Consider the following 14,232-nt stretch of genomic DNA (forward strand, 5'->3'; position numbering starts at 1 on the left):
ATGTGTTTTGAGCTGAATCTGAAACTAATATCTAAGTCTTACTATTCTGATCTCTTTCTTAGCCCTAATGGCATCCGTCAATTTTGTGCTGCGCTTCATCTCTCGATGGTATATGCTGGGTTCCATTCTACGTTTCAGAGCTCTAAACGATAATCCCCTGACCACATTACCAGTTGGTCTTCAGCCTTCTCTTCTGCAAATGCCCCTGAGTGGAATGTAAGTAATCACATCTCTCTCTCTCTCTCCTTCTCCTCTCTCTCAATTCCGTATTAATGTATCAAGGCCATTATCAAGGAGGAAAACAGCAACAAGCCACATATAGCGATGGCACCAAAATGTAGTAAATAGCTTTTAGTTCTGACAAATACAGTCACTAGTAATCACCATTGTAATCACCATTGTTTATGTCTGCGTTCTAATATTTATATTACTACAGTCTAGTGAGTTAAATATGCAGCCGCCCCCTCAAAAAAAAATAAAAAAAAGATACTGAAGCGGCAAGAATGTGAACATCGTTGACTGTCAGCATGGTTTGCATATTGCATATAGCATTGCATTATAATATTACACATTTGTCATAGCATATTATGCACACAGTTATCAAGCTATATTATTTTAACATTCCCTCCCTCCATTCAGATTATTGAGAAGGTTTACAGTCTTTGATAAACTTACGGAGTTGTAGACTCAATCAAACCAAAGGGACTGGGTTGTGTTTTCACAAATAATTTGATGGTTTAAATAGGTAATGCCATCAGCATTTAGTATTTATGGTCACAAGTGTATGAAAGGAGGGGTAGACTTTTTTCATTTGACCAATTTGAGTTCCCGAAGCACGTACAGTCGCTTAGAAACAACCGTTATTGTTCTTGGGACACATCTGTGAAATCAAAGACTTATCAAACAAATTATTTTGTTCTTTGTTTCATGCCGCCTACGGAACTTTGTGTCCACTGTCCTACGCAAAATCAAAGTTTGTCAGATTTAAACATCATAGACGTGGCTAAAGAAGAATTCTGTCAAAAGACCGGATGTTTTAAAATTAAAGTTGTTGTTTGTATTTTGTTTCGTAGTTCGTATATTTCTGTAGTAGTGGGGACTGGAAATATCCTAACGCGCTCCGTTCAGACGAATTGTTTTATTTGATCGATTGATGCATACAAAACTTTTCTATCTTAAAACCTTCTCATAACAGTGTTCTTTGTTTAAAACCTAAGTAACATCTCCACAATTTTCGCGTCGGCAAGCGAAGAACTTACACCGCCATTTTTCTTATTGCAAAATCTCGTTGTTAACTTGTTTATTCCCGCGAAATCGCAGGTGCGGGTGGAAATGTTGGGGTCTAAATGTCAGGACTACATCCTGGACACGATGCTACCACTTCATACATTCTGGTATCTCGTCGATCTAGGATTGTGGGTAGTCCGAGATATTTCGGTAACATTTCCGCTTCGTGCATTGGACCCCTGGGTTTTAGAAAAGGTCAGGACCTATTGTGACGTCACCAAAGTAGGCCTGCTGATTGGTCAGCGCCCTATTAGTATTCACTCAAAGCTGTCGCATGGCTACTGGCTTTGGTAACGTAAACAAACTCGAGGTCACATGTGATCTTAGCAAAATTATATTTACTAGCCATTTTTATATCTAATAAAACTCGACATTTCTACTTACTATTGACTGCACAGTTACTCGGAGTTTAGTTTCATGTTAAGTGGTTCACCGGACGCAACCCGCCACTCCATCCGTTTTTAGTACGGCTTCACCACTGCGTGCAAAGAGAGAGACTACTCACTGTGCTCGACCTTTTGGGCAAAGTCGAATACATGTCCCCCAACCCAACCCACAGAGCTCCACCCACACCCACCCCTTCTAATTCGCAAAGTGAGCAAGTACGCCATTGCGCACACGTGACCGGCATACTGACATTCGGCAGACTGTCATTTAGCAGACTGTCATTTAGCAGTCATCGCCGACAGTCGTTAAGCAGACACCCCGACATCACATCAAGACCTGCAGACCCTCACAACAGTCCAATAACACAAATCGTAAGAATGTCTGCATTCTTTGTGCTTGAAGGCGAAATTGGTTTTTGCTAATTAAGAGCCTCTGCTGCCATCAGAAGGTAGGCCAAGTAACCCATATTGCAGTCGTTCACTCAGAATTTTTTCTTCCTTCAGTGTCTGCTAGCTGGAGGAGAGGGGTAGGGGTAAGTCATTGTCTAGATTTTCTGCATAGAGAAGTCGGTCCAAAGTTTCCCCATCAGTCCTAATGACCACCATTTGTATTTCCTTGAATCTCGACTGCAAACTTAGGGCTCGTGTTTCTGTTTAATTCTTAGGAACGAAGGGTTTTTTTTAAGGTCATTCTGTCGTACAGTTTAAAAGATTTTATGTGTATTGGACTGCTGAAAACAAAGACTATTAATTCAACTTAGAATACTCTGAAGTTTTAATAGTCTTGATTGCCTCAGATGCTTGTCTAATTATTGACATTTCTGCTACAGTGACGACAATGGCGGCTCTTTTTTCTGTAGAATCACTCCTGACATTATAAACAGTTTGTTGTAGAGTGATCTGCGTACAGATCATTTTTATAAATGTAACCGATTTTTTTTTTTTTTTTTTTTTTTTTGTTGCTGAGCCAGCTGTCCCCACATCGTCGCTGTAAATGGAAATGACAACAACAACAAAAATGTGTGTGGCCTTACTGTGAGCTTGCGTTGTACATCCCCATGCCCTCCTCCACAGCTGTAGGCTGTGACGTAGAGTGCGTCACACTGAGGTGGACCGTTGAGTGGGTGACGGAGGGTGCGTCACACTTAGATTGGCTGTACAGTAAGTGACGGAGCGTATTCAATGTGCGTCACGCTGAAGTGAGCTACGAGCTGTGAAGAATCGTCTTCAAGGCACGCCACTCTAAGTTAGAACCTGAAGACTTTTTTTTAACCTGTCTCAAGAATTAGCTGCGTCAAGAATCCTCCAGTGCGTGAAATTTACATTTTAAAAAAATCAAGCCTACATTACTAAAATACAGAAAATTCACCAGCATCATCATCATCATCATCATCATCATCATCATCATCATCATCATCATATATTAGTACAACCATGTTTTCCAAGATAGTAAATTTTAGTTATAGTAGTTTTACTCCCTCAAAAATGCCCAAACTGAAATTTCCAGACCAAAGACTCAAATATTAACCATTCCAGAACTCCATTTTTTGTGTCTTCTTTCGATTTTCCTTGAATCGCTGTTTTCTCCAAATAAGTTATGTCACGAGTAAGGAATCAAATGTCCTTAACACAGTCGACCCAGTGAAGGAAGCTGGTAGTAGATGTTTAATTAACATTTTTTTGGCTGTTTACTGTCCGTTTCCCCTTCCATCGCCGGGCGAGCCTTTTTAGCCTGAAACTTCAAAACCGAATCGTCGGATGGTGTGGGCGGCGGCTGTTGGTTGCAGCGTCTGCCAGATGATACTGCGAACCCCTGTGTTGATCAGTCATCTTCACTCAGCAGGTGGTGCCGGACGTGTGGGTCAATGCGACATCGGTGGCCTTGGGGCGATTGGCCGACAGACCCATTACTAAGCCGTTTGGGCTTTCTTTTATTTTTCTTGTGATCGAGTTGTCTCCTGGTGCTTTTCGGTTATCTCCCTTCACTCTTCACGTAGTCAACAGGTTTCACCTTCCGTCTTTCCGGAAAGCCTTCTTAGAACAATGTTTTCTGCTAGGTCTGCACCGCAGTTTGTGCGTGTGTGTGTATATTAAAATTACTAACTGTTTATATATACACGACATTTTTATTTCCTGTTAACTAGACAGTTACCTGGAGCTTAATATTTTTCAAACTCAAATGTGCTGACAAATAAAAAAGTGTGTTTCAAAAATTAAATGTTTTGTTTTACACAGCTTGTGTCTTTTTGTTCAGATATGTACGCGAAACAAATATCCTCGAAAAAACTGCATAGGTTTCATGAAGAACCACACACACACAGGCCTCATTATGCTTTATTTAATGCAGTAAACAAGACATATGTGTGGATGTAAGAGTTGAAGCCTTATGGTCATGAATTGTATGCGTCATACAAAACCACTATGACCTAAAGCAGTGCGGAGATGATGTAGAAATAAAGGAAATGTAATGTCAGGTTCACGTATATGAACAAAGAGTCTCCTTACTTGACAGAACTCTTACGAATGCAAGCTGGCACTGCGATTGTCGTCTTTTCTGGGTGGTGCGCTTAGTGCAGCATGCAGCCGCCGCCTCACCTCACGTCGAGGTACCTTCATTCCCACAATGCTCCTGGCCCCGGGAACTCGCTATGACGTCACTTCGACACCTGACAGGTGAACGCCTCAGGTGCCCCCTGTTTTCAGGTAAGCCTGGCACAATATATAGATATACGCACACACATTCTCTCTCTCACTCACTCACGTAATACATTACATTGTAGCCAGACTTTTAGTTTTCAATATCTGTCTTTTTCTCTCGCATTTATAATAAGCTTTAAACATCACAATCACCACCAGCACCACCATTACCCCTATCTTCATTATGTGTTGCTGTAGAGTTCAGTTGATTTATAAGTAACCTTTCTCACTCGCTCACTCACTCATTGATACTCTGTTGGCTGTATGTGCAGGCTGTGAGCAGGGTCAGCTAGAAAGCATGCGCTGTGAGTGGTGCCCACCATTTCAGAGACCATTGGCCGGCCAGGGCAGCTGTCAGTGCATGGAGGGTTATGAATACGTGGAGGAGTCTAACGGTCCATGCCAACGTAAGGCTACGTTTCCTACGTGTTCATAAAGGCTTGAGATAATCTGTTGCTAATACGAGTTTACTGGGGTTTGCCAAAGTAAAACTGGAGACGTTTGAGCCATTCCAGTGGTGGATGATACGACTGTGAAGGTTTCAGCTCGTCCACCGAGTTGCATCACGGTAAGAACACAAATCTCGCGAGGCTTGGCAACAGAAGACGCTAAGCACACAATGTGATGGAGCCACCAACGTTAATCTTTAAAGAGTTTTTGTTAAGATTCTAACAAGTCTGTTGAGTCTTACTAGCGTAGGGTTTTAAATACCTGTAGAAGTCTGTTGAAGTTATTAACTTACATCTTTAATTACGTGGACAAGTCTGTCTACGTTTGCCAGTTGTGACTATTCAGTGGGTGTAAAGTTAACGTCACTTTTTCATATTTATAACTTTTACAGTCTAATAAAATCTTTACTTTCTTTTCGTTTTCAGCATGCCCAAATGGATTCTACAAACCGGAAGTAGACAACAGCGCATGCATAAGATGCTTGAAACATAGTGTGACGCTTACAGAGGGCGCCAGCGCCTGTGTCTGTGCCAAAGGTTACACCGAGTCTGAAAACAGAGAGTGCAAAGGTACGTCACATTACCCATCTGATACTTGAGATAAACGTGACGGTCACGTAAACGTGCGCCATATTTTCTCAGAATCCCAGTTATTTCACTGCAGACGTGTGTGAATGCTGATGATCGTTTGTCACTGTCCACCACACACTCAGCGCCTTTGTCGTCCTCAGCGTGCCCCAGAAACACGTACAAGGAGCAGCACGGGCCCCACAGTTGCCGCCAGTGCCCCGAGTTCAGTACCAGTCCCGCGGGCAGCACGTCTATTGAACAGTGCACGTGTCGCCAGGGTCACAAGGTCGTCACAGGTCTGGACACAGTGACATGTCAGGGAGGTAGGTCACAACCTTTGTCATGAAAGCAGTTCAGGCATGGAGGTGTCGCTCTGTCCACAAACTCTAGACGCCAACGACGCCATATGTATTGTCCTGAAACGTCACCCTGCTACTTACGTTTAGTGGCGTCACACCACTAGCTACATAACGTCACCATGCTACTTACCTTTTGTGGCGTCACACCACTAGCTTCATAACATCACCATGCTACTTACGTTTTGTGGCGTCACACCACTAGCTTCATAACGTCACCCTCCTAATTACGTTTTGTGGCGTCACACCACTAGCTGCATAACATCACCATGCTACTTACGTTTTGTGGCGTGACATCACTAGCTACATAACGTCACCCTCCTAATTACGTTTAGTGGCGTCACACCACTAGCTGCATACCGTCACCCTGCTAATTACGTTTTGTGGCGTCACACCACTAGCTGCATATCGTCACGAGTAAACAGCTCCATAAAATGAGAAGCACTGAGAGGTCCATGTTGTAAAGATGTTGTCACATTAAGTACTTACATGATATATAAGTACTGTATAATACACCAGTCTAAGTACAGAACTAGCGAAATGTATAATTGCTGTGGTATTGGGACTGGACACGAGCAATATGAAGTGAAAGATGTATGTAAGAGGGTGTTCGCTATCTATATTTCAGATGAACTGGTTCATTGAGGAGGGTCTTGTTTTGAGACAAACTAACAAAACTTGGATTTCACTTTCTATAGTTCTATAGAAAACGATAGTGTAGTAGCCAGGTATAGCGATAATAATATGTGCCAGCAACAGGACAACCATATTCTGAACCTAGTGTACGATTTGTTTTAATCTTTAGAATCAAAGCAAAGCAGAAAACGTTTTTTTTTTTAAATAGAAAGAAACACACTAAACGCCATGATTACCTAGCAAAGAATTCCAATTTGGATAAAAATATTTCATTGATAGTCTGAGGTCATCAGTAAACTTAACATTAGCAGATCTTCACCACCGTGCTTCCCAGATAATTGCAGAACCTAAATGAGAGAGAGACTAAAAAAGAGATACCACAAAATAAGACAGGCGGGAGTAAAGAAGGGAAAAAATAGATCATGGCTTATCTGTTTTCCATAGAAATGTGAAGCTGAAACAAATTACGGCAGGCCATTGGCTCCATCGCATCTTCTTACTGCTTAATAGATTCTTCCGTTGCTACGGCTGCAGGCAATGCCTTGGTTAGCTTCTCTCGTCTGCTCGCAAAACTTTGCTTACAGCGAAGGTAAATCACGTGAACGCACTTCTGTGAAAGAAAATCTTCTGTGCTCCATCTTTTCGCTGAGATCACTTATGTTACAGTAAAACTCACCGTTTTATTAACATTAAATCAACAACGGGGACTGCCTGTCCCAGTGGAACAGTTAGCATGCAAGCAACATGCAAGTAGGCAACTGTTACACTCAGACAGGAGAGCACAGGAGAGTACAGGAGAGGCAAGTCACTGCTATCGCAGCATCAGCAACAGTGACACCGATAGAGATCATGGAGTCGGCACTAGTGATGTATAAACATGGCTCTGAAGTACTGTCTACAGGAAATGTCTAGTAGGGAGCAGTGGTCCACAATGTGCAGTCTGAAGTAGCTCTCTACAATCAATGCCTATTCCGAAGTAGGTATCCACAATCAATACCTAGACCATTACATTACACACAAGATGTTTATTGATTAATAAACGGGTTTCAATGAGGGTGGAGCACAGTTACTGCTCGCAAATGGAGGGAAAAGACACGCAAGGAGGACATCCACACATCTGAGATTGGGGTTGGAGGACTGACCATTTCCATGTAATGATCTGACGGTCAGGAAACATACATTTTTAGGCTTTAAAGAACTCAGAGCTTTGAGAAACTTTTGATCCTCTTACAAACATGCATGTACAGGCAGACACAAATATACAGGCAACCAGCTTGTATATAAAGAGAATACATGCCGCCATGCAAACAAGAGTGAGAAGGTGGAGTATTTTTTATGGAAGGCCAGGAAGAGAGTCTCATTCACTGCAAAGCAGTGGGTTCTGTCAATAAGACAGCGAATCTTCACCCACAGAAGACCTCGGGGCTCAGCCATGCCACTCAGGCCCGTTAGTGTTGCTGACAGAGCACAGCAATTTTGATAGGAGCATCTGGTGATGTGCACTTTTACGAAACAATTCAAGTGTTTGTCTGTCCTCGTTAGTCTTTCCAGTGAGCAGACTTTTTTTTTTAAAAGAGAAAAAACATTCTGTGTATTTCCATTCATTAGCAACTACATCATCGTGAAGGTGTCCGAGGGTGACAAGAAGGTGAGGCGTCGCCTTGATTGAGCATCGTCTGCAAAATGGCGAAATCCATTAACACGGAGCCTTGAGCGCTCTGCACGAGAGGGCATCACCTCTGTGTCAGCTTTTCCCACTTGAGTGTGCTTGTTTGTTTATTTTTTTACTGGTATAAAATGTGCAGTAACTTCTCCATCACCATCATGTAACGACGAAAAGCTTTCCGAGAAGTGAAGACTGGTGCTTAGTTCTGCACGACGGTCTAAATCTGGACGAGAGATTCGGGAAGAATGCTGCAGACGACTTTGCATGAATTTTTTTTTATTTTATTTTTCTTTAGTGGTGATAGATATACAGCTCAAAAGGAGGCAATCCCCTTTTAAACCGGTACATCTGAAGAAATGTTCGTTCAGGGCCTTTGCATTGAGGTGTGTGAGGGCGAGCTACTTCATTTACTTGATGTATTTATAGATGAAAGAATAAGAACGACAGTAGAATCAATGACTAAGGATTCACTAGTTAACACACGACTAGAGATGATCAGAACAACTAAGCACGTCAGCTTACATGTAACAAAGCCGGAACTGAATCCCCTTGTAGCATCCCTTGGAGGAAATTCATTTTTTCTTGCAATCAATTACTTCGACTCCTGAAAGGTGAAAGCCTCAGGTGTCCCTGTTTTTAGCAAGTATGGCGCAAAATCTTACAATAAGCAATTCATATTTGTGAGCTTAGAGGAATGCGAATATGTATCATCTGGTTTACTTTCTTCCCCAGCTCCGAATGTCTCTGAAAAAGGATCGGGAGAACGTGAACATGTCACGGGAACTGGTGGTCTTGACCTGGGCAAATCCGGAAAACCTTTGATCACCACGCGCGGCTTGTATACCTACGTCACAAGTGAACACCTGCCTTCGACAGGTGGACCGCAGCAGATACAGCCAGGTAACCGTGTTTGGTTTGGATAGTAAAGTGCTTCGCCCGGGCGGTTGCCTGACTTCTTTACATCAAGCTCCGCTTCCAGAGACAAATACGTCTGACCTTGTGCACTCCTTCGACCCCAGACGAGAAATAAACTCAGCATTTCTCGAGTTTCACTGAATTAGTGAAAAGTGCTTATCGATTTCCTCACAACAAATGTAGTATTTATCACAGCAGCAGTAGAGTGCTTAAGCCATTTGTGATTCTTTTGTCATTCTTTTCCACTGAACACAAAAGTGTTTATTATCGTGCTCCCTGGGATGGTATCAGCCTCCACCACCCACCTCAAGCGAGCGCTCTTTTGGAATTCTAATGTTAAATTGAATAGGTCATAGGTCAAAACATGTAATTCATTAATACTTTTGCCTTGGACACATCTACAATAATAATATGATATCCGTGATGTAGTGATGTAGCTTTAACTGTGTAGAACACAATTCTTTTATTTGTATATCATTATGTCAGACATCAGCATTAAGATAATTACTTCAGTCTAAGAAAACAGCAGTTTAGAAATCTTACAGACGAATCATCTTTTATTTTCTGTTGTACTACGAAATACTCAATTGTGGTGTTATATATTATAGAATCCATGGTGGCCATAGGAGTGGGCATTGTCGTCGTCATGGCAACGGTGATTGTGATCATGCTGCTGTCGCTGCTCTGTGCCAGACGACAACGCGTGTGCTTCCGGTGCTTTGGCTTGCAGTACTCACCAGTGAGTTTCTCACCGATACACAGGAAGTACAATGGCTGTCAGAGTTGTCACAAGCTGACAGACCGACAGAAAAAAAATATCACAGACCGATAGACTCGCAATCACAGACCAAAGCAGACAAAATGACAAACTGATGAGCTTTCTTTCTGAAATACAATTATCTTTTTTCCTTGATAAAGTTCTGAAACATTATGATGATGATGATGATCACCAAAATCTTTCGTTGTTTTCTCACAACGAGATGCAGCTAAAGGTAGAGGTTACTGTTGATAGTGGAATCGTCACCCATAGCACCTCCAGCTTCCGCCAGCCAATCAAGCGCCTCCATGTCGGTCACCTGATCGGCAAGGGTGCGTTTGGACAAGTGCACGAGGGTGTGGTACGACTCAGTCACCATGACAGCAAGGACTGGACGCGAGTAGCCGTAAAAAGACTGAAAGGTAAATAAACTAAAGCGAACGCCATAGTGTCACACAGGTAGGATACCGATGGGTCAGGTGTTGACAAGCCATTACAAGTTCTCGTTACCTGTGTAAAATGTGATCAGAGAGAGACGCCATGTCCATCCCAAAAGATATAGAAGAACTGAGGGCTCAAATGTTAAGGGGCCAGAAAGAGAAGGCCCCTTAGGCCAACACAAGGCTATAGGTAAAAATGACTTTTTATTGTATGTTTCCTGTCTAATAGCGGTTTTTATTATGTTAGCTTATTTTGGGGAGGATAATACAAAGTCGCCTGCTGCTTAGCACCGACGTGAAGTCGATAAAAGGTGTTGTCGCAGACGAAAGAACAATGAATTGTTTGCGTGGTGTGTATCTTTCGGAAGGATTTATTTTGGATGAGAGTGCCACAAGACCATCTATTCTTGCTGTTCTGGAACGTTCTGAAGCATTTGTTTTTTAGTTTCTACGGGAGGGCTCACTGATTAAGAGGATTGAAACGTGTGATTTGTATGAGAAAGACGGTGATGAATTCTAGAAAATAACCAGATGGTGTGCGTCGTATTGGGTGGACGGAGGAAGAAGGGAAGGAATCTTTTTCTTTCTGTACTGGTTTCGACCTAAGATCGAGAGCTGTTCGTGGCAAGTTGAAGTCAGTTTCTTATGTCATCGAAGAGAGGTTTTGGGTGCAATCCTATTGAGCTGAAGGAAGTGGAGAGAAACTTATAATATATTCTCTTTCCTACATTTTGCAGAAGTTTATGTGCAGTTATTATTTCTACTATTATTATTATTGCGTTTTATTTTATTATTACTCTAGCAAATTATTCGTAGCGCATCAATGACCAAATCATAGTTTGCGACACAACTTCTTTTTCTCTCTCCTTTCTGTCTTTGTCTTCCACCTCCACCCTTCTGTCTCAGTCCTTATGGAACACATAATTATGTGTGTCGGTGTGTCAAAGTGATGAACTTTACGCAGGTCCCTTAGCTGTCGAGGAATTTACAAGACCAGAAATAGCCTTATCACTCTGACAGGAGACGTGCCAATTTACTAGGCAGTGCTTCAGTGCCTGATAGTGAACTGCCAAGAACGGATTTCTTTTCCCTTTTATTAAATTAATGAGCACGCGCGCGGGAGCAGGAAAATCCCATCATCCCATTCTGCAACAGCTTTCGCTCTCTCTCTCCTTCTCTCTTGATGGTAAGAAAAAGCATCTCCTACCGAACAGGACTTCAAAGTACCTGCTTGAGTACAGAAATGAAAGTGGACAGGTACCAGACAGCATCCTCATTGTCACGCACTGTACTAGCTCTTGCACAGAAGTCATCAGCGGTCGTCTGTCTCCTATCATCTCGTGTTAACGAAGAACAATCTACAATCAGCCAGCACCACATGGCTTTTGATAACTGTTGTCTTGCGTGCCTTTAGGTGGCAAAAGCTACTGGGAACGAACATGTCCCAGTGACAAGAAATGCTTTTCTTAAGCAATCCTTGCATGTTGTTCAGTCGTGTGGGTCTCGAGTCAGTGTCATAGGAAGTTCGGTCTCAAACCAAAAGCCGCAGAGTTTGTGTAGTGGTGGAATGACAAAAGCCCCAAGAGCCATTTGTAAAATCGACATCATTCGCAGACCAGACAAAAAATTAGCTTGCTCTATTTGGTCAAGCTGTAGTTTCGCCAGTGCGTTAACATCTACATGTATTACTGTCCTCTGAGTCACCAGAATCCAAGAATAATAATAATTCACAATACCTCCTCCTAATAAAGGAGTTCATGGCTTTTGCAAAGTGTCTATACACATGTTACACACACAGACACGCTTTCACGTGCACAAATAATCTCATAAGCTTAAACCAGTTTTTAAAATCCAAAGCTTTTTGAATTGTTCATCCTTTGAAAATCCATTAAAGGATAATGCTGGATACCTGTAGGAGGAGTGTAAACAACATTTGTAAATGATATGAGCCATCATAGTCTAAAAACGCTACATGCATCAACAACCCTGATCAAACCACAAGTAGTCAACCCTTGGCTTAGGGTGAAGGTCACACGCATGCATAATTTTCCCAAATCGTCCGTATAAGTACACCATCCAGAGGCACACGTGTCTGATGTACTGGTATGTGTCCTGTCTCTCCCGTAGTAGACCTTCCGTGCGTGTCCCTCAAAACTGACGTTGTTGTTATTATTCGCTTAATAAAAATGTATTTCGCTGTGAAAAACAATTCTTGTAAATTGCCTAAAATCTGCAATTGTCTTGGTGGGTCGAATCAAATTTCTTTCACAAAGCTCTATACGCGGTCCGCTGGCCGGACGTTCCCCACCGCTGAATTGCTTCAGTGCTATTGCTGAGCAGCTAGAACCTGACCCGCTTGTATACATTCAGCCACACTTGCTATGAAGACGTCTCCTGTCACTAAACACTGTCACATCTCTACTACACTGAGGGTTAGCTTGGGGAGGCACACTCTCCAACACTCTGATGATCAGTACAGGAGCCCCACAGGGATGTGTTTTGTCCCCGGTAATGTTCTCTGTCTACACCAGTCCGGACAGATCTTCCCTATTGTGCCCTATCGTTGATCAAGTTTGCAGATGACTTGGTGCTGGTTGCTCGTCTCGGGGGCGAGAACTGACTGGCAAATTACTTTCTTCAAATTAAGAAATTACATTCGGGATTTAAAGAAAGTTTTCTGGTGCTTCGTGTCTCTAAAACTAAAGAACTGGTCCTTGACAGGAGAAAACACCAACTTATTCATACATCCTTGATAATGGACAATGAGATGGTAGAACACGTGCAAAGATTTGAGTACCTTGGCACAGCCCTTGAAATAAACTTTCCGTTCAGGAAAATACTGCTATTGTTTCCAGAAAAGCACGTCGGTGCCTGTAAAGGCAATTAATTATAATATTTCGGTGTCAATGGCCCTGTAGTTGAGTCGGTGAATCGCAACCTGATTGAAAGAATTCTAACACTTATCCTGTCAGTGTGGTTTAGGGTTCTAGCAATCAAAGGCAAATCTTGCTTGATGAGGGTGGTCACGATAGCCAGCAAGGTCATTGAATTTCTACAAAGACCACTAAGTGACCTATATACCAGGGCTGTGAGGTTAAAATTTGTCAGTATTATCACAGAATCCTCTCATGTTTATGATGATTGATCGATGGATTATTGGTGATGGATGGTGAGGATGGATGATAGATGATGATAATGATGAAATCTAGACTTAAAGGTGGCCAATCAGAGATTTTATGTAGCCCTCTATGACCGAGAAGTTCGTTGAATGTAGTTGATTAGAATAGACCTTCATTCAACTGGAGAGTTCGGGAACAATGTGACATTCAAATAAGCTAGTAAATGCTAGAAGTACGTGGGTGTAACTGCTGAAAAAAGAACTATGTAGGTGCTGAGAGAACGTGGAATGCGAATTATGAAAATAAACCTTTACTGCTAAGAATACATGAACACTACGTGATGTAGACAAACCTGTGGGTGCTAAGAGTATGCGGACAATTGGTGATTAAAATAAATCAGTAGGTACTGTGGCTTCAACCAATAACCAATACAGTCAAATCTCCCTACTATGCCACCTACCGGGACCGAGCAAAAGTGGCATAGTAGCGAGAGTGGCATAGTAGAGAGGGTTCGTAAAAACGGCTTTATTTGTTCAAGTTACCTGTCAGTCCAAAGCAGGGGTGGGCAATTAATTTTCCCAAGGGGCCGCATGAGAAATTGGGATGGTTTTAGAGGGCCGGACTAATATAGTTAACTCAGTTTTACCTAATACTGTATGTATAGTATATATATTGGAGGGCGGGCCAGTCAGAGACAGGAGGCCTTTGCCCAGGTCTGGTCCAAAGCTCTCAAGAATCGTCGGCTTCGCTAGCTGTCTCCTCTCATTCTCCCCCTCACCTCTTCATCCTCCACCCCTCCCAACCACATCCGCGCACCTGCATCCTGTCGCTAGTCGACCCCCTCACACCTTCCCTCTGTCACGTGGCTGTCACCCGGCCAGCGACCACCCCCCCCCCTACATTGCCAGCCTCCACCCTCCCTGTGTGCGTGCTATGTTCCATCCACCTAACTGC

The 14,232-nt window shown here is 42.7% G+C and overlaps 1 protein-coding gene across 1 annotated transcript in view; it reads left to right on the forward strand.

The window, feature by feature from the left end:
- The window catches only part of LOC112572057, a 50,320-nt gene that overhangs the window by 23,530 nt on the left and 12,558 nt on the right, over positions 1-14,232 (forward strand). The window contains exons 11-18 of the mRNA XM_025251572.1: positions 139-216; positions 4,186-4,376; positions 4,643-4,777; positions 5,246-5,389; positions 5,551-5,712; positions 8,780-8,947; positions 9,571-9,701; positions 9,949-10,141. Of these exons, the coding sequence (XP_025107357.1) occupies positions 139-216; positions 4,186-4,376; positions 4,643-4,777; positions 5,246-5,389; positions 5,551-5,712; positions 8,780-8,947; positions 9,571-9,701; positions 9,949-10,141 (1,202 nt within the window). The remainder of the gene's footprint in view (positions 1-138; positions 217-4,185; positions 4,377-4,642; positions 4,778-5,245; positions 5,390-5,550; positions 5,713-8,779; positions 8,948-9,570; positions 9,702-9,948; positions 10,142-14,232) is intronic.

This window comes from Pomacea canaliculata, linkage group LG9, assembly GCF_003073045.1.
Source record: "Pomacea canaliculata isolate SZHN2017 linkage group LG9, ASM307304v1, whole genome shotgun sequence".
Classification (NCBI taxonomy): Eukaryota; Metazoa; Mollusca; class Gastropoda; order Architaenioglossa; family Ampullariidae; genus Pomacea; species Pomacea canaliculata.